At 35.8% G+C, this 24458-nt stretch overlaps 1 protein-coding gene across 1 annotated transcript; it reads left to right on the top strand.

The window, feature by feature from the left end:
- The first annotated feature begins 16974 nt into the window (after nucleotides 1-16974).
- LOC107609854 (protein NDL2) lies at nucleotides 16975-19618 on the top strand. Its single transcript, XM_088494714.1, has 9 exons — nucleotides 16975-17005; nucleotides 17255-17354; nucleotides 17502-17562; nucleotides 17677-17761; nucleotides 17845-17924; nucleotides 18005-18061; nucleotides 18290-18336; nucleotides 19357-19450; nucleotides 19550-19618. Exons 1-9 carry the CDS (start codon nucleotides 16975-16977, stop codon nucleotides 19616-19618), a joined length of 624 nt encoding a protein of 207 aa, XP_088350840.1.
- Nucleotides 19619-24458: the final 4840 nt, after the last annotated feature.

Genomic DNA, 24458 nt, shown 5'->3' with positions numbered 1-24458 from the left:
TTGCACTATGGTCAGGGGAAAGATCATGTATTTTCATCTGGATAGGGTGAGAGAGATCTTCAAATTACCCCTGTAGAGAGATGACCATGAATCCTACAACAGAAGGGTTGTAGCCAACCAAAAGCTGGATCAAGTCCTAGAGGACATATGCTTGCCTAGAACTCAATGAATTGAAAACACAAAAGGCCAGCCATTGGGCGAACCTCAAGCTAGTTGCTAGAGGTTGGCTAAACTTCATTGGGCGTTCTATACTCCCCACAAGTAACCGCTCTGAAGTCAATATTCCAAGAGTTGTGATGATTCACTGCATCATGATGGGGAATGAGGTGGAAGTCCACCAAATAATTCCCCGTGAAATTTACAAGCTGGCAAACAAGGTGCCTACTAATGCCATGCTGGCTTATCCAAATCTCATCTTTTGCCTATGTCAAGAGGCTAAGGTTCTGATCCAAGTGGACAACTTTATTCCAGTGAAAGGCCCAATCACCAAGTGGGTGATGGAGAATCCCAAGATAGAAGAATACCACCCTAAAAGGAAGACACCTGAGCCTCCCCAAGAGATCCCTCTAATTTAGTATTAGGACCAGCTAAAGGCGTCTGTAATACACTTGCAGAGCACTTTAGATCAGCTCAGAGAGGAGCTGAAAGATCAGACTAGCATGATTTACAAACTGATCAAGGAGCAAGAGAAGCAAGGGCATGAGCTGGAGGAGTTGAAACGCCAGAAGCTCTCCCCTGAAGAGCCCCGTGCCCCTCAAGTTGAAGAGCCCCGTGCCCCTCAAGTTGAAGAGCCATGCGTCCCACAACCTGAAGAGCCCATCATCCCTTAAGCTGAAGGTTGTTGAGTTTCAACTCTGTGGCTATTCTAATTCCTATTTCTTATATTTCTGTTATTTTAATTCCTCTATCTTACATTTAGGTTTACATGATTACTAGTAGTAATTAAGTTTTTATTCATTTTAAATTTTAGGATAACATAAGCATTAGTAGTATTTAATTAATTTTTACTTTTCCAATTAGCTATGAATTATTCCTCTTATCATCATTAAACATGAATAAAATAGTAGATTTTTTTTAGAAGGATTAAAGATGCATGAATTTTCGATTTTACAGTGAAGAATAGTCAATTATTTTGATGTGGTGACATTACTTTAGTTTTCTTAATGTATGAATAAACAGTGCATATTTGAAGTTGAATTTTAGGATGCTGGCTCTTGAAAGAATGAAGAAAAAGGAAAAATATTATTGATGATCTGAGAAATCCAACAATTTGGTTCTTGAAGAAAGAAAAAGCAGCAAAAAAAAGCCATTAGCTCTTTAAACCAAAAGGCAAGAGCAAAAAGCCTACAGCTCTTCTATTCAAAAGGCAAGAGTAAAATGATCCAAGGCTTTGAGCATTAGTGGTTAGGAGGGCCCAAAGGAAACAAAATCCTAGCCTAAGCGGCTCAACTAAGCTGTCCCTAACCATGTGCTTATGGCGTGAAGGTGTCAAGTGACAAGTTTGAGACTGAGCGGTTAAAGTCGTGATCTAAAGCAAAAAGAGTGTGCTGAAGAATTCTGAACACCTCTATCTGGGGATTCAAGCAAAGCTGGATCACAATCTGAAAGGGTTCACCCAGGTAAAGTGTTTGTGGCATTTATGTATCCGGTGGTAATACTGGAAAACAAAGTGCTTAGGGCCACGGCTGATGGCGTGAAAATGGACTTCACACAAACTAACCGGCAAGTACAACGTGTTGCATCAATTAGTAATAACTCACAAGAGTGAGGTCGATCCCACAGGGATTGAAGGATTGAGCAACTTTAGTTAGGTGATGAATTTAGTTAAGCTAATATTGATGAATTGGATTAACAGATGGAAATAGTTGGAATTCAAAAAGGCAGAATGTAAATTGACAAGAAAGTAAATGGCAGAAAGTTAAATTGACTGAAAGTTAAGGTGCAAGAAATTAAAAGAACTGGATCTTAAATTGCAAGAAAAGTAAATGACTGAATATTAAAGTGCTGAAATTAAGAGTGCAGGAATATTAAATAGCAAGGAAACTTAAATTGCATGAATAATAAAAGGATTTGGGTGCTGGGAATCAAAACAGAACTAGTGAATATAAATTGCAGCAACTGTAGAGAAATCACAGTGGAAGGAATTCAAAGAAAAAGTGCTTCATCAGGGATTGGAGGTACTATAATCCTCCCTAAATCAAATTGGTTTCAACTCTTTTCTCAATCATTTGGTAGATCTATGGCGCATTGAAATTGATTGGATCCCAATTCTTTGGCAATCCAATCTCTCAAATCACAATCAATCTTGCCAATTCCTAGATCTAATTGTCATGAGAAGAGGTTAAGTGCAAATCACTCATCCATAAGCCACACTAACTCTCAAGATCCCAATTCCTTCCGAATGGTGTTGATCAAGAGAGTAGTGAAGAATAGAGCTCCAATACTAATGCAAGTGATTCCCCTTCCGAAGCTCACACAAGCATTCAATGGAATTTAACCCCCTTCCGGAGTGAAAAATTCTAAATCAAAATAGAAGATATCCAATAGCTACTAAATTGAATTGAGGAGAAGAAGAGTTTCATTGATTCATTGGAATTACAATAGAGCTCCTCCCCCTAATGAATTTGGGGATTAGTTCATCATAGCTCAAGTAAAACCCAAAACAAAAAAGAAAATTATGCAGCAGAAGAAAAACCAAAGAAAACTAACTCAGATCTAAAATTTCCAAAGAAGCGCAAAAGAGAAGGCAAAAAGGTAAAAAGAAGAGCTCTCCCCTCTGAAATCAAATGTTCTCCTACTTATTCACTTTCTAATTTGGTCATCAAGTAGTTGGAATGGGCTTTTTGGCCTTCTGATGAAGTGGGTCAGAAAGTGATACTTCCATGCAGCATCAGGTGAACGTAGTATTCTCAAAATGAACGTAGCATTCTTTCACCGACGCGTGCCCGTCCCTTGCATTCTTCCCCATCGACGCATTTGTGTACTACATGCGTGCGCATCCCTTGACAGCGTTCATTGACTGAATGCTATGTTCGCGCTATGAATGCTCTTCACGCATACGCGTCCTTTGCGCGTGCGCGTGGATGATGAAAGATTACTTCTGCGTCCCAGCGTCATGTATGCGTCTGCGCCAATCACCACTTTTGTCACATCGACGCGTGCGCGTCATACACACGTGCGCATCGATGCTACCTTCAAATTCAAATTCTGAAAGTATCGCAGGCGTTCACTTAAAATGAACGTAGCATTCGTTGTTGGTAAATGCTGATCCTCTATCCACGCGTGCGCGCCATGCGTGCGTACGCGTGAATTTCCAAAGTTGCTTCCCATGCGGAGGAGTCTTGTACGCGTGCACGTCGCGTGTGAACGTAGCGTTCATCAAATGAACGCAGCGTTCATCTGCACCTTGCTTCTTTGCTTTTTCTTTTCATCAATTTTGCACTTGCCATTAATCAAACAAGCAATCAAAGTCTCATCAAAATCATAAGGTTCATAATAATCAACTAAATTGTGCATAAACCTCATGATTTTGCATAAAATCAACAATGTTTGATTGAGTCAAGATAAACATAAAATACCACTCCAATCACTTATTGTGCAAGAAAGTGTAATAAACCTAATAAAAGCAAGGAAAAATGCTAGTAAAACTAGCATAAGATGACTTGTCATCACCACACCAAACTTAAACCTTGCTTGTCCCCAAGCAAGAAAAGAATTATGCACAAAGGTTCTTTTAATTGGAATGGATTGAAAAATAACTTGTAATGCTTTGTTAGTGAAGTGATTAAGTGATAGTGGGGTGAACTCTAAATTATATGTTCATGCAAGGGCTTCAGTGCTTACTAGTCCCTACATTTTGGAAGTCTTAGATCTTAGGATTTTCCTTCAAATGATATCATGGAGATCTCTCTATAGGTAATCACCTTGAAGCAGCTCATGGTTTCTGTGTTTTGGCATTAACTATAACGACCCAATTTCTGGTACGTCATGATCATACTAGAAACTGAGCGCTACCAACTTGTCTACCTAATTATTATCTATTATTTATTATATGAGCCTTATTCGTTATTAAAAGCGTAATTAGTTTGCGAGGTACTTTTTTTTTTAAATGTTTGGATTAATAAATAGAATCATTCATAAGCAATTCACAAATAATAATAGATAAAATGGTTATAAACAACCACACATAAATACATCTCAAGCAGTTGATAACATTCTGTGATCCATCTTTATTAGAGTATAGCCTTTTAGTTAGAACACCCCTAGATATAGCTAAATAATATATATATATATATATACATACAACATCCCAGGCCCTGACCTGTTCAAGAAGTCCCTAAGCTGGCACCCAGGCTAGCCTAGACTCTATACTCACCTAGTCCCTCTAAACTACTAAAGCGAGGGAAAGTACGTTCTATGTCTTCAAAACTCAAGTCAGGTGGATCGTCATCAAAAGGTGGAAGGTCGTCTACTAATCCTTTGCATGATCATATGTCATCAAAGAGCGTCTCTCAAGTACTTCATCGAGTGGCCACATAACAGCAACATCGTACGGAGGACTTAGGTTAAAGTTTGTAGATAAGTAGGGTGCAGACGTTGGCTGGTCTCACCGTATATAGATATGAACAGAGAACGGGATTCACCCTAGACTCAGAAGACTACCTAGAGTGGAATTCTCTTTGTGAACGGTCATCAGCGAACTACGGAAGTGTACCCAAGCTTCCATCTGAAGGGGGAAGGGAGCAACAACATACTCACTGTAAGCAACCTCTGTCTTACAGGAGCAACAACACACCCACTATAAGCAACCTCTGTCTTACAGGAGCACACTCATCTCGATACCTCTGTAAGCAACCTCTGTCTTACAGCAAAGCATTATAGCAAGGTATCCCAGGAAAGCGTTCTCAGTGGTCGTACCACCATCTATATGACTGCCTCTCTGCAGCAGATTCTTACATAATCAGTCTCATTATCATCATTCATTAACATTCTCATTATTCATCGTCAATTTCACATTCTTATGCAGTACTTCTTTCTTTCTCTGTTCAATCATGCTATACAAACTCTACAGCTTTTACTTTTACAACATCTTAATTCAAACCATTTCTCTTTATCACATTACTCTTTTCTCTTTGTCTTTTTACTTTGCTCTGATTACTCTTTTCTCTGTATCCCTTTATTCTGCTCTGATTACTCTGTTCTCTGTGTTTCTTTACTCTGCTCTGATTTCTCTGTTTAACGTATGTATTTAAAGCTTATGTAAATTTCGGTATGAATAGTTAGTCTGTCCCAAGTATAGGTTCATTAAGTATATATTGAAACAGTTTAACTTTTCATATAATACCTAACCCTATTCGCAATTCCAGGACTAACTATGTTGCCCTAGTTCGTTCACTAGTCTCTGTCTGTTTTTCTGTCATTAAAACTTTACAGACTTTTTCTTTGATTTTTATCTTTTCTTCAACTTTTTATCTTTTATTTATCTTTGCCTCACTAATATGTTTTTACCACTCCCTAAGTGTTTTATGAAAGTAATTATGAGATTCTGTGCTTAAAGTTGTCTTTCTAAAGCTTTTACAGAAAACTGCATTTTTCGCATTATTTTATTATTTTTATTAAAATAATATTTTTAATTAAATATTATTATTTAATATTTTATTATTATTTATTATTTTATCATTAAATTTTCGAAAATTAACTTACTTTTACTTTTAACCTTTAAAATTCACTTTTTACCACCCGTAACTTTTAATATTTCTACTTTTACCACCCTAACTTTCAGAAATTACCAAATAACCCCCCAAACACCAAATTAATTACTTCCTTGCCCTTTTATGAATAAAAAAGGTATTCTTCATTGTTCTTCATCACACTCAAAGTGTTCTTCATGTTCTTCATAAATTCTTCAGATTCCTTCTCTGTTTTTACCCGTTTTTCAGTCTTTTCAGTAACCGATTTTTACTATAATTCATAATAAATTAGCAGCCACTAAAACCCCATCTTTTCTACATGATTTCAAAACAAATTGAACCTCAATTTAAGCTTAGGGTTTCGTTTTTTCAGCTGCCCAAGAACATGAACTTTAAAGCTTGAATTTCATCAAATTTCATCAAAATTTCACCAAATTTTCACCAAGAATCAATCATATATGCAACCAATTTTTAGCACAGCCAATTTATACAACATTCACACAACTCAAACACAAATAATCAAGATTAATTTCGTGACACCCTACCTAGTTTTGCTACTCCTAATTCAGTTAGACTTTCAGGTGGTCCTTAAGCACTTTTTCCTCCTAAATCACATCAAGAACAACTTTAAATCCAAAAACCCTCAACAAACCAAATCTCCCTCAGCATGTTAGGAAGTGATTTCTAACCTTAGACTTGCTGTAAATTCACGTTTCTTGGCCCTCAAGTCAAGTTAAGCATGATTCCTAAGGAAAAACATCAAGAAAACACATGTTTTGCATGGTTTTCCTTGAAAACCGAATTGAAGAGGGAGGGAGACAGCCATCTCACCTTATTTCCAGCCTTGATATGTTATATAGTTATGTAGAGGAAGAAGAGAGGATCATTTTGGTGAAATCGGAATTTTGATTTGAGTTTTAGTTCAGAAGAAATCAAGCTTTGAAGATTAAGTGTTCATGAAGTTTTCTCTCTTTTCTCTCCTTTCAATTTCGGCCACAATGAGCAAATGAGGCAGCCTTGGGGGTATTGGGGGTATAAGGTGAGTTGTGATTGGTTGGCTTGGAGGTGGATTAAAATAATATTAAAATATCTCAGGTGTATAACTACTAAAACTAGATGTATTGGAACACTTGCAAAAACATCTCTAAAAATTATTTTCTGAGCTACTAGAATAAATGACACTAGTAACATATTTATTATGAGAATAAAACATGAATAATGAGGCCTTAGCATTGCTAAAGTCATCAGAGAGTGCTGGTGCTAAGTTGCACCAGTAAATTGTGAACCCGGTTAAACCGGTTTTCTGTTTTTAACTAAAACAGACCAGGTAACCTTATAATATCATTCAAGTATTTTCTAATACTAATATAATGATAATATTATCCTATTATCTCTCTTCTCTCATGAATCGAGTCCGGTTCGACAAACTGAGACTATTTACGAAAACTAGAAGAAAAACTCCTAACCGATACGGTTCAAAAACTAGGTTCTACATGACTGCGTTATTGAGCTTGCCTCAAAAAGGGTTCTACCTTAAAGATGACATAATGACAATGAGGATTGAAATTCTTGATGATATAGAAGAGGTTCTCCCCTTACTGATCTTCCGGAGGATTCCGTGCCTTCGAAAAAGATCTTGTATACTCGAAAATCAGGGTTGTTACATTAACTCTAAGTGTCATGTCTCAAAGCGGCTCTTTAGATAAGTTTTCAATCAATACTCCCAAACCAGTTGGTTTTAAGGTATTAGGTGTTAAAGCACCACTTAGGATTTACTTGCCCAAGCCTCTCTCTTTGACACAATTCTACCACAAGCATTTAACTAGGATAGTAACTCTTTGAGTTCTTATTTCTTCTTTTTCTCTTCCTAGTAATTGATGCTCAGAGCCTTTTGCCCTGTTCTTTTGTTTTCTGCTTCTTTTTTTTTTATTTTGTTGCTGCTTCTTGGATCAATAAATGTTTGAGAATCTCCACAACATTTTTTTGAACTCTATTTCCTGCCTATGAGCTCCTATGCAGGTTTTCATAAACATGCAACCTCATTACGCAATCATACAACTAGAACCACCACTTCTCTTAATCCTTTGCTTGCCTCAAAACAAATTTTTGATTCCTGAATCCTTCTTTTCAAAGAACTGTTCTCTTATGCATTTTTGAAATATTGAGTGCAAGCAAATTTTCAAGAGTATAGTATTGTGAAATATCAAGCAATCATTATTGTTAAGCCACAAGAAAACTATGCTGAACAAACAATTTAAAATCAGAAAATAACCAAACATAAAGGTGCAGAACATAAACACTTAATCATAAATGTGCAACACATGAAAACTTGGAAGGCATATCATTTTTCAGATATGCATCTTCCTTATTGACTAAGGTTACGAAAGGAACTCCACCACCTCTAGTTTTTGTGTTCTTTTCCTTTGCTGGACTCTCCTTTCTTCTTCGGCTCCTGCTTCTTCTTCTTTCTTGTTTCTTGTTGTTCTTCAGCAGGGCATCTCCGATCCCAAGACTGGTCTATCTGATCCTAGAGTCCAGCCTCCTTCAACCTTTTCTCCATTCTATCTACATTTCTTTTAACTCTTTCATCTTGATGGTTGACTAATTCATGACATTCAACAAATGGTTTTGATCTCTCAGTTGATCACTGGCATGCCACAAACATGTAGTTGAGCTTTGCCTGAGTCTCTATGTCATACTCTATTCGATCCAGATACCTATGCTCTTTAGTAGTGTGGAATATATTCTTCCATTAATAGAGATTTTGGATGTACTTCTCTTGCTTGGCTTGTAGTTCAAATGGGCTTGGAATGAAGTTAACTTTAGCAAAAATTCACTTCCAGGAGAGTGTAGTGTTCATTTGAAGAACGGAGCGTTCGGGCACCCACGCGTATGCGTGCTATACACGTGCGCATCTCTGGTGTTTTGGCTCATCGACACGTACGTGTAACCCATACGTATGCGTCGCTAGCTGAATTTTCCCACTCCACTTGTCCCATGCATTCTTGAATGGGAGAACGTAGCGTTCTTTTCATGAACATAGCGCTCTTGATGGAGCGTTCTTGAAAGAGCGCAGCGTTCCTTGCTTTATTCACGCTAAGCTTCCTTTTTATTAATGGCCCCATGCTAGCAAATTAAATGGCTCATTGCATGCATAAATATTATTAATGCCTTAGCTTGCATATTATATTAACGCATGGTTCATGAATTGATGGCATTAATAATATTGCATGCACGCTTTCATTGGCTTTATTACATTAATTAGTAATGCCAATGCATTACTTAATTAACGTAAAGCTTCATTTGTTTCATTCATTCCCAATTGGCATTAATAATTAAATGCATGCATGCCTTATTTATTAATTCAATGATAATGCATGCATAAGGCATTAATGTATCACGTTACTAATGCCAAGGCTTCATGGGTCATGGGCCACCCTTTTAAAGCGTGACCTAAGGTTCCAAAGCGTGCTCAAATTTCAAAGTGTGCCCCAAAATTCTTCTTTTCTCTTTTTGAGCTTAATTTGTCCTTCTTTTGCTTCTTTTTCTACTTATTTCCTACAAAATTTATAAAATCAAAAGATCAAAGCAACATACTATTTAAGCATAAAAATACTCAATAATTAAGCATTAATCATCAATTTCTTGTATAAAAAAGCATAGAAAAACCTAACATGATGCGCAATCATCACAACACCAAACATAAACCTTGCTTGTCCCCAAGCAAGAAAAGAATCATGCAATGAAGTTTGACAATCCAAGGTGAGAAGAATAGCAAGTTGATGTTCATGGTTAGCTAGTTTTCTATGCATGCAACAATCACAAAAGAAATTGAAATGATTGATGCTTTTATCTAGCTCATTTTATGAAATCTTTTCTTTATGTTCCTTCCTTAAAACAAGCTTTTAATTCTCTTCTTAGCTTATCCTTTTGGGTGCTTTGCACCATGAGTTGAAAAGCTACCACTACAAGAAAAATATCCATTCAGGTACACTTGAAAAGTGTAGCCAAAAGTGAAAAAAAAAATGATGCCTTAGGCTACGGCTACGCTTTTTGGGGTGATTCCTATTCGGCCGTTGCCTATTCTCAAAGGCTACGCTTTTCTGCACCAAGGGTTACGCTTTTGGCGTTTGGGAATAGACTACGCTTTTCAAGTGATGCTGTCCAGGACCAAAGGCTACGCTTTTTAGCTTTCATTTTTCCAGAATAGGCTACGCTTTTCAACGCTACTGCATCACTTGTAAAGCGTAGCCACATTGTATACCATAGCTAATTTTTATAAGCGTAGACTTAGGTCCCTCTTTTTTTTTGTATACTATAGCTACTGTATATAAGTGTAGCCTTAGGTCTATATATATATATATATATATATATATATATATATATATATATATATACCGACAATCAATCTATTCATTCATACCTGGCTAAAACACTTCCCATTTTCCATATCCCACTGCTCATGAGTGAAAGTTCGCGCTCCATAGCCCCGAATAGAAGTCAAGGCTTCTCAGCGGGCAAGCTGTTGTTTTTCACCTTCGAAGAGAACCTTACCATATGGGCTTTGTATGCGGCAGTTCCTCTCCCTTAGTTTCACATAGTTACACTCATTTGAAACGAATAGTGAAACTCATTCGACTGAAAGGCAAAGCTAGTGTGCAATCCGACATGAAACTATCTATATATATATATATATATATATATATATAATAATTATTAATACAATATAATAGTTAATATGATTATATGTATAGGGTTTAGGGTTTAGGGTTTATTAGATATATATATATGTATATATATTACATATATATATATATATATATATATATATATATCTAATAATTATTAATACAATATAATAGTTAATATGATTATATGTATAATAATTCTGCATTTTTATTTAAATGAGTTGAATATTACAAAATAAAAATAAATACATAATTATACTAAATAATTTCTTTATATAATAAAAATTATTTCTAACCAAAATATATTTATAATATTGATCCAAAAGTACTAGAATGAAGTTAACTGTAAAAATTCATACATCTCAACCTAAAGTAAGCATAGCCATCTCAAAACCATAATATCACTTAGCCAATAATAGTATCTTATAATAAAAGTCATTAGTCAAATACATGTAAAGATTCTAAATAGCACTCTATCTTAGCCAATAAACCACAATAATAGTCAGCTTAATCTTCATTGTTACCCTGCATAATTATATAGAAAAGTAGTTAAAAAAATATTCATAATGACATTCGTAATTATAAAAAGACCACCAAAGAAATCACCTTTTTTTTATCTTAATTTTAACTCGATTTATCACCAAAGAAACACAAGGTTCTCAAAAGCTATGACCGTTCTAAAAGTAAGAGATGAAGGCATCAAAAGGTTTCTTACCTGTAAGAAATTGTTGTATTTTGATATACTGGATTCGCACAATACTTGCTCCTCTATTTTATTTGATGCTGCTGCAGCCATCTGTCAAAAGAATCACTAGTTGAGTTCTACAACAACAATATCAGAAAAGTTAGTTTAGTTCATACCTCTTCAAATCACGCTATCATGCTTGGAGGACTAACAGCTAAATAAGCATAAGCCATTAACTCTAATGGCCAACCAGTAATCTGTATTGGAAAACATTGAGATTTGACCAAAAATAGAACAAAATAAGTTGGTAACAATTAAAGTTAAAAGTATTCATCGGAATGATATCTTAAAGGCATATCAGATAATATAAAGTCATCAAGAGAGAGTAAGAAACGAAAGGTTATGGCTTATGGCCATTATGAAAACAGAAGCTATATCAGTAAATAAATAAAATTCTAATAAATAACGAATTTGCTTAAAAAATGGTAGTACATTTAGTTATTTTTCATTAGTGTTCCACAGTTCAAAAATGGATATTTTGGACGTTACTTTTGTCATGGGAAAAGCTATTATGTAAATTAGAAAATGTCAAATAACTACGGATCAAAATAGAATTGTTTTGGAAATATCTTATTGAAAAAGAAGGAACTTCAACCATATACAAATGGTGGTAAAATTTTGGAGTTCTAGGTACTCACCCTGATAATCCATACTTCTTCAAGAGTTCTAATTTCTCCTTGTAGGATTGATCAGATTTCTTGAGTGACACTGACAACTCAACTGAATCACAAGGATTGGCGCCTTCCCTTGGAACAAACCCATACGATAATAGAAGCTCCCCATTTGATTTTTTTCCATATGAAATGAACACCTAGGTAGTATGATACAAGCAGTCAAATATAATCTTTGGACTTAACACTTAAACTACTCCAATGATGCCATACTGGTGAAAAATATCATGATCAAATAAACCTTTAATCAATTAATAGCTTATCATTTGTTTGGAACTTGTTTGCTTTGTGCTAACTTTATCCTAGATAATAAATTCCAATCTTTCAATCTATGTTTACCTGCTCACCTGGTTGATACGGCCGATCTATAGTAAAGACAATTTCCTTTGATAAATTATCGTAATCCAAAAAGGTATCCACCTAAACCAGTGAAAAGAAACTGGAGTTAGAAAATTTCATGGGCAAAATCATAATAAGGAAATTTCTTTGGAATAGACCGTACATACTCCTAATATTATAAACCGTACGCTCAAAACAATTAAACAGAGCAGCTAGAACAACCCTCAATACTAAACCACCAAGCAACCCCATTTATTAGGATGACCAACCAAAAGATAAAGATCCAAGCTAACACTTGTGCATTTTAAGTAATTCAGAAAAAAGGGAAAAAAGCCACACACACACACACATATCCTTCAGAAGACCAGAAAATCAGAACCTAGATTTCATAACCATAATAAAAAAAACTATTATTATTATTATTATTATTATATTAATATAAGAAAAATAAATAAATGAATCAAATTGAAATACCCAGTACGGGGTACATATTAAAATTGGAGAAAGTACCAGAAATATCTTAACTTGAGGTGATTTAAGTGGGGAAAATTAAAAAGGAAAAAAGCTTTACCAGAATGAGCAAGTTTATTGAGACGAGTGTGCCTACTCAAATACACACAAGAAGGGAAACTTCAAATTATGCATGCAACCACAATAATGGAGCTGAGAAATGAGAAGTTACCTGGCTCACTGAGCAAACGCTGCGTTTCTTGTTGAGATCAAAGAGCCAGAAAGAGAGTGATCAAAATAATCTAAAGCTCATGGCAGCCACCAAATTTTGCTCCTGAAAAGGAAACACAATTTCGGACGAAAAAAATTATTAATCCTCAACATGCATTTGGATTCAGTCTTAATGAATAAGCTAATGAAAAAACTAACTATGAACAAAAGGAGAAATGATACATATTGATATTCCTAGATATTGTAGTATAAAAAAACCTAAAAACAATCGAATTTCAATAAACTAAGTTGGCAAAGTATTCGCCTTGGTGGTGCTAAGACGCCTCAATTATGAGGTTAACTTATAAATTATTGAAAAGCCCTCAGTTCAAACTTTATCAATTTACAATTTAATGGCTGGTCAGTTTTACTTATAATTTGTTAACATTTTCATTAAACCAATTTGAGACAAATCTAGCTAGTTCTTAATTTAATTATTTCATCATTTTTCTTTGAAATAGCTCTCAATATCTCTCTCCGGGGAGTGCAACCCCTTCTCTTTGTTTGACATTCCTTAATAGAATATTGAACCAACACAGATTCTTTCTCTATTCCTATTCAGCAGAGACAATAGGCTCCTTAAAAACTAGCTCAGTCTTGTTTCATACACCTAAAATTGAGACTTTCAGATTCTTTCTCTATTCCTGTTGAAATGCTTGCCCCAAGAAGTATTCCCATATCTAATGTCATAGCCAAAACAGTCCCACCTTGCAAGTAGCAAAGTGCAATAGAACTCATTCGAATTTCAGGTGAAATTACATGAGAAAGCTACCAGGATATTTTCACCTTCCAAATAAGTTGCTAATCCACTAACAAGTAACAACCTTCTCTTTTGCATATTGTCCCAAACAAATTTGAAATTCTTTTCTATCACAAAAATAATTTCAGTAAATACCCTATTCAGTTGATCATTTTTTGTGATCTAATGACAGCCAGCCAGTCCAAACCTATGTGATCTAAAATAATAATGACATTGATATGCTAAACCTAGAAATCAAGGAGGCAGTGAGCGCCATGAAATTGCATTGCCTTTTAAAACAATTAATTCGAAAAGCTAAAAGAAGCTAGTAAAGTGATGCAAATATCAGTCGACAGATAAGATAGTAATATAACTAGAACAGGGTCTCAACTTCTATACTCTGCTAATTAAATAATAAAAATCATTTGGCATAGCAATAAAACAAGCCATGCCAAGGTATCTGGCACAATAATGCAGAAGCAACAAAACAAGCCATGCCAAGGTATCTGGCACACTATTGCAGAAGCGAAGCTTACTCCCCATATCTATGTAGTTCATCTCCGAATTTACCTGCCAGCATTTGGCATCCTATGCCTCCATCGTCTTCTAGACCTCCCTAACAGCAGCCTGTGGATTTCTCATCCAGAGACAGCAGTAGAAGCTTGCGACTCTCCTTAAACATGCTGGGTTGCAGAAAAAAATTTGTTTCTTCCTTAACACAGCACCTAGTGATTAAAGCAATAAATTTAGCCATATACTCAACCATTAAAAAAAATCCTCATTATCAAATTGCACAAGCAGCAGTAGATTCAAAGGAGAAAGGAACCAGAATGCGCAGAGGCAAGAAGAACGAGTAGACGCGGATAGAAATAAATAAATAGTATACATTTTCATCAACAATACATGGCTTGTTCATCAATTCACATTTCACAATTGCATATAAACCAGATTATTATACCAAACCCCCAAATTAAAAACCCTAAAATTAGAACTCTAAACCACCCAAATTTCAGAACCAAACGGAAATCTATAGAATACCTTCTCGACGATGTGAGTGTAGATAGGATGAGCTGAGCACAGAGACGACGATGGTGAGGGCGCAGCTGATGATCAATGCAGGAGGGCGCAGGTGACGGTGAGTGGCGGAGTCGTAAGTGGTGCGGAGATCAGTGCAGGAGGGTTCACGACGGTGGTATGGGCGGCGCGCGATGATCAGTGCAGGAGGGTTCACGACGGTGTGAGCTTCACGATCTTCACGACGGTGTGGCGCTGAGTGGTGAGTGGGCACTGGGGTACGATGATCTTCACGACGATGAGGCTTCACGCTCTTCGCGCGGTGCAGGAGGTAGGGTTTCCTTCTCGCGGTGCAGGAGTGCAGGAGGGTTTTCTTCTCTACTGAAAGGGTGACTTCAATTCTGAGCTTTAGAGGGAATGAAAATTTTCACTAAGTGTTAGCTTACAGTGTGTGTGCTTTACACCGGGAAAAAGTTAAGAGAAGAGGGAAAAAATTTACTAAGCATCAAATTTTTTTCTCTAGACACATTAGGCATCACTTTTAAAACGCACCCAAAACTTAATAAATAGGCTACTCTCTAAAAGCATCCCCTTTGATATGAAAAGTGAATCTATAGATATCAACCTACGGCTACGCTTTATAAGTGATTTCTAAAATACCTAAGGATACACTTTTTAAATGATGCCACAATTTTGTATCCTTTTCCCATATAAAAAGGCAACATGGAGAAAAGCGTAGCCTATTCATAGAATAGGCTACGCTTTTCAAATGTAGCTTAAAAAAAGTGTGGTTGAATGGGTATTTTTCTTGTAGTGTACGACTTTAAATGCTTTGTTTTCAAGTATTACTACTTGATACATAAGCACCACAAGCATTTAATTATAGGTCCTTTTTAGCTCATTTGTTTCTTTTCTTTACTCTCTAATCATTGATGCTCAGAGCCTTGAGCTTTGAGGGAGTGCTTTTGCACTTGAGCCTAGCCTTGACTCTAAGTGTTCTGTTTTCAAGCTTTTTGCTTGATACAGAAACACCACAAGTACTTGACAATTGTCATTGGTACTCAGAGCCTTTAGCTTTCTCATTCTTTCCCTTTTTCTTTTCTTGCCTTAATTACATTTGTTTCTTCAAGGTTTTCAAGATTTCAAAGATTTCATAAAATGTCCTAAATGAAAACTTCAATTAAACAAATCCACACTACAAGAAAAATACCCATTCAGCCACACTTTTTTAAGCTACATTTGAAAAGCGTAGCCTATTCTATGAATAGGCTATGCTTTTCTCCGTGTTGCCTTTTTATAAGAGAAAAAGGATACACAATTGTTGCATCATTTAAAAAGTGTAGCCTTAGGTATTATAGAAATCACTTATAAAGTGTAGCCGTAGGTTGATATCTATAGGTTCACTTTTCGTATCAAAGGAGACGCTTTTAGAGGGTAGCCTATTTGTTAAGTTTTGGGTGCATTTTAAAAGTGATGCCTAATGTATCTAGTGCAAAAAAATTTAACACAACTCACAAAAACTTAGTAATTTTTTGTTTCCTTTTCATCAAATCACATACTACACTCTAGGGTCTGCACACATCCCTCTTCTCTCAGCACCACAAGATGTAGCCATGCACCATCGGTCCCCCTCACGGCTCACGAACGGTGTCACCACCTTTCCTCTCTCAGCCCTCTCTCTACTGCGCGTCTCACCATCTGCCATCACCCTTTTCTTCTCAACCCTCTATTTGTCTCTCACCAGCCACCGTCATGGCTTCCGTCACCACTCACCAGCCTCAGAGTCACGACGGTGCTGCGCTGCTTCTCGCCTCTCGGTGATGACGAGTTGATGACCCTCAGCGACAACGAACGCAAAATGCGACGGCGCTTCTCTGACCCTCAAAGACGAAGACTAGTTTTCCTGTCTCGGTCACGACGGTGTTGTCCCCAGTCGTCCTCTTCTTCTCTGCCGCTAGTCTTCTTCTTCTTCTCTTCTTTAACCTCTACTCAAGCTCAGGTAAATAATTATTGTTTTGATTAGGGATTTTGATGATTGGAACTTCTGATTAGGGTTTTGATTATTGTTCTGATTAGGGGAGGTTCTGTGATTATTTGTTTTTTAATTAAGAAGCATCATGTTCTATTTTTAATTTGTTTTTGGTTTTGATGTTTCCAAATTATTTTCAGGTTTTCAGGTATGTGGCTGCTGGGTTAAGGGGTTGTTGGTTTATGGACTACTCTGGCTGAGGATTATAATGCGGAACAGGCCAAGGATTTGCTTCGGTGTTTCAACGTGTGTTATATGATTGACATTGGATTACACGATTTTTTCTGACTTGAAATTCTCTTGTTGATATTTTCGTGATTTTTGTTTCAGGAAAGTGCCATGAATGGCAGGCACAAGGTTGAGAAAAAAGGTTTAATATGTTACTTCTCTTGATTTTGAAGTTTTTTGATCCCAGTTTCTTCAACATTTTGTAATTTAAGCATTCATTTCCTGCTTCCATCATGTTAAGCTGTGTTTGATTGTTTTGTGCTCATCATGTTAAGCTGTGTTTGATTGTTTTGCAGTATTACTTGATGTATATATCTCCTCACTGTTATAAATTCCTTCATTGATAATATTTTAAGTTCTTGCTTTCTTATCATCTTGTACTTTGTTCAAGAGTTGTTACAGTTGGGAGCTCCTGAGATTGTTCCAGATTATCCAATTCTTTCTGTTGACGACCTAGCAGATCAAATAGCTGATGTTCTCAACTTTTTTGGGTGAGTAAGTTCAAGCTTAATCTGTAATTGATTTCCATTTAATGACATAAAGAAAATTAGTTTACACCAATTTCCATTAGGCTTTGAATATTGGCAGTTATTTGTTTTGAGAAGGCAATCTAACCCCAACATTCTTTTTGTCTGCAGTCTTAGTGCAGTAATGTGCATGGGAGTAGCTTCCGGGGCTTACATTCTTACCTTATTTGCTGTAAGTTATTATGTTGGTGCTATACAGCCTCTCCCCTTTTTAAATTACATTAGAGTTTCAATGATGGATCGTTCAATTTTTTTAATGTTTTTATGTGTTTACTGTTTACAATAGATGAAGTATAGACAACGTGTACTTGGTTTGATACTTGTTTCACCTCTATGCAAAGAACCATCTTGGACTGAGTGGTTGTGCAACAAGGTTCTTTTTCTATACCTAAAACACTATGTTGTCTTGTAAAAATAAATGTTACTTCTTTCTTATGATTTTGGTAACATATGCAAGTCATGTCAAATTTACTCTATTTTTGTGGCATGTGCAGGGTGGCAAAGGAAATGTTGCTGAAGCGGTACTATAGCAAGGTATACTTTGTGCATCCAAATTCCCTCTTTCTACTTCCATTTAGTGAGGCTGAGTTATTTGCTTTTATTTATGGTGATAGGACATTCGAGGTGGTGCTCAATTCCCAGAGTCAGATATAGTTAAAGCTTGCCGAAGGGTTAGTGAATATTTTTTGTTGTTGTACAACAACTCTATTATTTCTGTTTCATTAGTGCTTCTAATCACTCTTGCTGGATTCATTAGTGAATTTAGTTTATTATGCATATTATTTTTTATTATAAGGCATATTATTAGTGCTTCTGGTCACTCGTGCTTATTTATTTTTTATTAATGCTTCTGATCACTTTTGATTCCAAATTGATTATTCCATTGTTGATTTTATTAGAGGAAACATGAATTCAGAGGAAGCTGCACAAATTCCCAGAAGAACTAGTAGGCTTCATCTTCTGCACAAAATTCTGCTTCATCTTTAGTTAAGTTTTGTTTGCTTTCTATTTTTTTTGGACTTTAGTTTCATCCTATATTATTATTAGTTAACTGGTTTCAATTTCGTTCCTTGGGTTTGAGTTTCTTCTCCAAAATCCCTGGTTGAATCATGGATAAGAGCATGTTAGCTGGTTTTGAATCACTTCTAGAAGCTGATCAGCAAAGAATGGCATCCATGATGGAATAGGTTCAAATTTGTGACAGGTACCTCCTCTTCACTCTATCTGTTAACTAATTTCATGTGTTTTGATTTGTGCTTCATGTTCCTAAAATTCTAAGTTAGGTCAGCACAAATAGTTTTAATTGGGACAAGGTTTGAAGGTTTATGCTTATATCTTGAGTGCTATCCATTTCTATAAACACAGCCTGCAGATTCCCATAGATTTCTGATTTGCTGTCTTTCTGCTTATATCTTGAGTGCTATCCATATCTAATTTATGTTGTTATTACTTGAGTTTTCTTTTTTAATTATTGTAGTTAACTTATTATTACTGTGATTCTATTCTGTTGGTTGATTCTATTAGTTGATTCATGTTCTTGTTATTTTTCTTTTTCCATATTTTTTTAACTATGATTTTCTATTTAGGTTGTTACTATGATTTCTATACTGCGTGATTTTTCTGTTGCCATCATCTTCTAACTGCTTCTCACTACTCACCCAGCGCCACCAGCATCTACTGTCTTTGCCGCCACTCCTCTGTTTCTTTTAATCTTAAAGTTTACTGTCTTTGCTAACTAAATTTTCTATTTCCCTTTTGTTGTACCGAATTGTTGCAACAGGTTGATAGCACCATTAAGCATAAACAAAACTTTGATAGATTTCTGATTAGTCAGAAACCCCTTTCCAACGTTAATACGAGGTTCAACCTTTTTTTAAAGCTTCATGGCTATGCTATAGTATTACTATATTCCTTTACATAATATCTAAAATTTTGCTTTCTTTATATGATCTTTAAAATCAAATAGTGCTCAAAAACGTGATCACTATTACTCACTTGCGGAAGATTTTCTCGAGATTACACCTCAGAAGATAATTGGAGAATTGAAGGAATGTAAAGAGGTTAGTTATTTTTTTATTATTTTTTATTTTCTTTTTATGTTCATCATTCAAGTCCAAATTAAAATACTAATGCCCTTTTTATTATTACTTTTCTTTTAGGATGGTGATTATGCTATGTATGGTACAATTATGGGAGTGATTGGTGGACCTGATTGGTTTGTTGCTTAATGTAGATGTGGCACTGAAGTTGTTCTGAAGCTTGGGTCATACTATTGTGAAAAGTCTTCAAAGCATGTTGATTTGTTTTCCTTGAAGTTATAGTGTTAGTATGAGGTTTATTTATGTTGATTATTTCATTTGTATATATTATAAAAATAGGTATAGAATTAAGGTGAAACTTATTGATTCCTCAGGGAGTGCAACCTTTGTCATATTTGAAAAGCTTGGATTCCTTTTGCTACATAAGTCCTGCACTGAGATTTTTATTATTTAAAGAAATTATTTAGTATAATTATGTATTTATTTTTATTTTATAATATTTAACTTATTTAAATAAAAATACAAAATTATTATACATGTAATCATATTATTAATTATTATGTTGTATTAATAATTATTAGAAAATTATATATATATATATATATATATATATATACAAACAGAAAAAAAAATGAGATCTAAGGCTACACTTATATACAGTAGTTATAATATAGAGGAAAAAAAAGAGATCTAAGGCTACACTTATATACAGTAGCTATAGTATACAAAAAAAAAAGAGGGACCTAAGGCTACGCTTATAAAAAGTAGCTATGGTATACAATGGGGCTACGCTTTACAAGTGATGCAGTAGCGTTGAAAAGTGTAGCCTATTCTGGAAGAATGAAAGCTGAAAAGCGTAGCCTTTGGTCCTGAACAGCATCACTTGAAAAGCGTAGCCTATTCCCAAACACCAACAACGTAGCTCTTGGTGCAGAAAAGCGTAGCCTTTGAGAATAGGCAACGGCCGAATAGGAATCACCCCAAAAAGCGCAGCCGTAGCCCAAAAAGCATAGCCGTAGCCTAAGGCATCATTTTTTTCACTTTTAGCTACACTTTCCAAGTGTACCTGAATGGGTGTTTTTCTTGTAGTGCCAAATACAATTGAGCAATAACAATTAATCATGCTAGCCTCTCAGTACTCATATGCCCATGGTAAGTTCTTCTTTAATGCCCTTGTTTGTTTATGATCATGATACTAAATTGCTTTGAACTCACAGAATTCAAGATGGTAGTCATAATATCACAGCAACATGTTACAATTCAAAATTCAAGCTATGCTTATTCATAACACACATACATACAGAGAAAATAAGAGACAATCATGCAATTGAATGTATTGGAAATAAATAAGAGGAAAAGGAACTTTACCTCCTTGTAGTCCATCTTCACTGTTGTTGTCATTTTCCTCCTATTCTTCCCCTTTCTACACTAAACTTAGAATGATTGCTTATCCTCAAGCAACAATTAAAACAATGGTTATGGGATTTGTGATGGGTCATGAGTGTCTTACACAATGAAATGTCAGTAGCACAGGTGTTTAAGCAAGCAAAATGAAAAATAACAATGAAGGCATAGGAAACAGAGACATTGTGATTGCAAAGATAAGAGGGTGTGCATGATACATTGCATAAAAGATAAGTGGTACACCAAACATAGTGTGACACTTTCACTTGGAATTGATGCAAGTATCCAGTGAAGATTGGGAATCAATTTTGTTGCATAGTAACACCAAACTTAGAATGCAATCATATGTCAATTTATTTGAAATACAACTAAATAAAAGAACCTGTTCTATGCTAATAACACAATCACCAAGAGAAATATTTGTCACGAATAAGGATTTCTTGGTGAGGTATTAACAACAACAGTTGAAAAGCAAAATAAAAGAAAGTATCAAAAACAAAATAATGACTAAAACCAAAAGAAAGAAAAAGAATGCCACACCAAAAGAAAGATAACAATGCAGAGGCGTTATGATTACACAAACAAGTGGTGTTGCTAAACTCATTCCATAAAAAAAATATAAGTGGCACACCAAACTTAGAAACTTAGTGTGACACTTTTTCTTGAAATTGATGAAATTATCCAAAAATATTGAAAACAGATTGTTGCAGGGCAACACCAAACTTTGTTTATTTTCAACAAAGCAGAGAAATGAAATGTTACCTAAGGTTGGGTTGCCTCCCAACAAGTGCTCTTTTAATGTCATTAGCTTGACATGTTGTGCTCAACTTTCTTCCTCTTCTTCCAGTTTGTTAAGAGAAGTGACCTCTGGTAGAAGGAAGAGCCAGTCAATGCCCCCTTTCTTAGCTTCTTCCCAGCAAGCGTCTTTTGGTTATTTGCTTGATTAACCTTGCTTGCTGGTAGTTTAGGGGCTGGATTATTTTCAGTTGACCTTTCTTGCTTCATGAATGTTGTCCTTTGTAGCTTGGTCACAATCCCCTATTTGGTGCTCTTGTCAGTTGCCTTTACTTCTTTGATTCTAAGACTTGGTAATTATGTGATTATTGGAGTGTTCTCTTCACCAAAAGCCTCTTGAATTAGTGGTTCAATGAGCCCTTCATCCATGTAGCTCTCTACTTCCATTGAGTGTGAACTTCCTTGATTGACTTCCTCCCCTTCTTCTACATGATACTCCATTGAGTCCTTTGGGGTAAAGTTTCATGTTCCCCTGTCACCTCAATTAGCTTCTGTGAATATGGAGCTACAGGTTCAAATACCTCCACCACCTCATTCTTCATTGAAATTTCACTTGATACAGGGGCCTCTTCATCTTGCTCTTCTACTTCCTCCTTTATACCTACAGATTGGTCTTCATCTTCTTTGCTTAGCAATCCTATGTTTCTCCTACTTTGCTCTAAGTGCCCATCAATCTTCTGGAGGAGGATTTCTTTCCAGGATTTTTTATGTCTTTCCAAGAGTTGTTCTTGTCTTTTAAGGACTTGGTCTCGGCTTTCCAAAGATTCTTTGGACCATTGAAGGTAATCCTCAACTGCTAGCTCAAGAGATGAAGGTTGAGAGTAATTTTGGTGACATGGATGTGTTGTGGTGAAGTTGTGTTGAGGGATATGGAATGAATTTTGTGAATGTTGAAGTGAGTCTTCTGTGTAGTGTAATGGATTTTGTGGTTGGTGAAATGAGTTGTATGGATTTTGGAAGAAACTTTGTGTTGAGGCATAGTCAGATGATGAAGAATTTTCAAATGAGAAACTGTGAGGTGAGGTTCGATAGTTTTGCATGAATGAATTAAAAGTATGCTCAAGTGATGAATTTAGTTAAGCTAATATTGATGAATTAGATTAACAGAAGGAAATAGCTGGAATTCAAAAAGGCAGAATGTAAATTGACAAGAAAGTAAATGGTAGAAAGCTAAATTGACTGAAACTTAAGGTGCAAGAAATTAAAAGAACTAGATCTTAAATTGCAAGAAAAGTAAATGACTGAATATTAAAGTGCTGGAATTAAGAGTGTAGGAATATTAAATAGCAAGGAAACTTGAATTGCATGAATAATAAAAGGATTTGGGTGCTGGAAATCAAAACAGAACTAGTGAATATAAATTGCAGCAAGTGTAGAGAAATCACAGTGGAAGGAATTCAAAGAAAAAGTACTTCATCAGGGATTGGAGGTACTGTAATCCTCCCTAAATCAAATTGGTTTCAACTCCTTTCTCAATCATTTGGTAGATCTATGGCGGATTTGCAAGACTCTAAAAAGCTGTGTTCAAGAATCAAAAAGAGCTGAACTAGGAGAATCAATAATATCATCCAGATTCTAAGTTCCTAAAGATGCCAGCCATTCTGATTTTCAATGGATAGTGAGATGCCAAGACTATTCAAAAGCAAAAAGCTACTAAGTCCCGCTCATCTAATTGAAACTGAGCTCATTGGAAACTCAGAGATTTATTGCATCCTACTCTTCTTTTCATCCTATTATATTTTTAGCTGCTTGGGGACAAGCAACAGTTAAGTTTGGTATTGTGATGAGCGAATATTTTATACGCTTTTTGGCCTAGTTTTCATGAAGTTTTTAACATGTTTTGTTTAGTTTTTATTAAGTTTTTACAGGTTTTAGTGTTAAATTCACATTTTTGGATTCCACTTTGAGTTTGTGTGTTTTTGTACCATTTCAGGTATTTTTCCGGCTGAAATTGAGGAGCTGGAACAAAAGTCTAATTTAGAGAGAGAGAAAAAACTGCAGATGTTGTCCAGATCTGACCTCCTTGCACTCGGAAGAGCTTTTCTGGAGCTACAGAAGTCCAAATGGAGCATTCTCAATGGCTATGGAAAGATGACTTCCAGAGCTTTCCAGTAATGGATAATAGTTCATACTTTATTGTGAATTAGAAGGCCCAAAACTGGCATCCAATGCCAGCCTCCTGCCCCCTTTATGGCGTCCAGCACCCAAGGAGTAGAGCCCAGCATCCAAATGCCTAGAGAGGACCCCCTAACCAGCATTTCATGCCCAAAAGACCTCATAGAACCTGGCTCTCATTTAAGCTCAGTCCAAACACTCACCAAGTGGGCCTCAGAAGTGAATTTTAGCACTAAAAAGTCTATTTTACCCTTACTAGTCATTAGTTTAATATTTAAGGGATTTGATTTATGTTATTTGAACATCTTTTACCATCATTCAGCATATTTTTGTGTATCACTTTGTTTTTCACATCACTATGAGTTTCTAAACCTCCTATGTTGAGGGGAGGAGCCCTGCTGAGTCCTATGAATTAATAAAAGTATTACTGTTTCTTCTTCGATCTATGTCAGATTTATTTCTAAGATGTATATTCGTTCTTCAACATGGTGAATAGAATGATCAGTGACAATCAACTCTGTTCATCATACTAAGACGAACGTGTCTGACAAACACCCGCGTCTACTTGGGTTCGTGTGAATACGTGGCCGGAAAGCGCGAACCAACATCTATGTTTATACATCTCTCAGACGGCTAATCCACAACTTTGTTGGGGACTTCTCAGACACTAGTTCAGCCGATTTCAAGGGAGATTAGGGTCTTTGTGGGATAGTCT

Source organism: Arachis ipaensis, chromosome B7 (genome assembly GCF_059453495.1).
Source record: "Arachis ipaensis isolate K30076 ecotype BB chromosome B7, ASM5945349v1, whole genome shotgun sequence".
NCBI lineage: Eukaryota > Viridiplantae > Streptophyta > Magnoliopsida > Fabales > Fabaceae > Arachis > Arachis ipaensis.
Note: the sequence above shows the minus strand (reverse complement) of the source record. Positions and strands in the feature narration are given on the sequence as shown.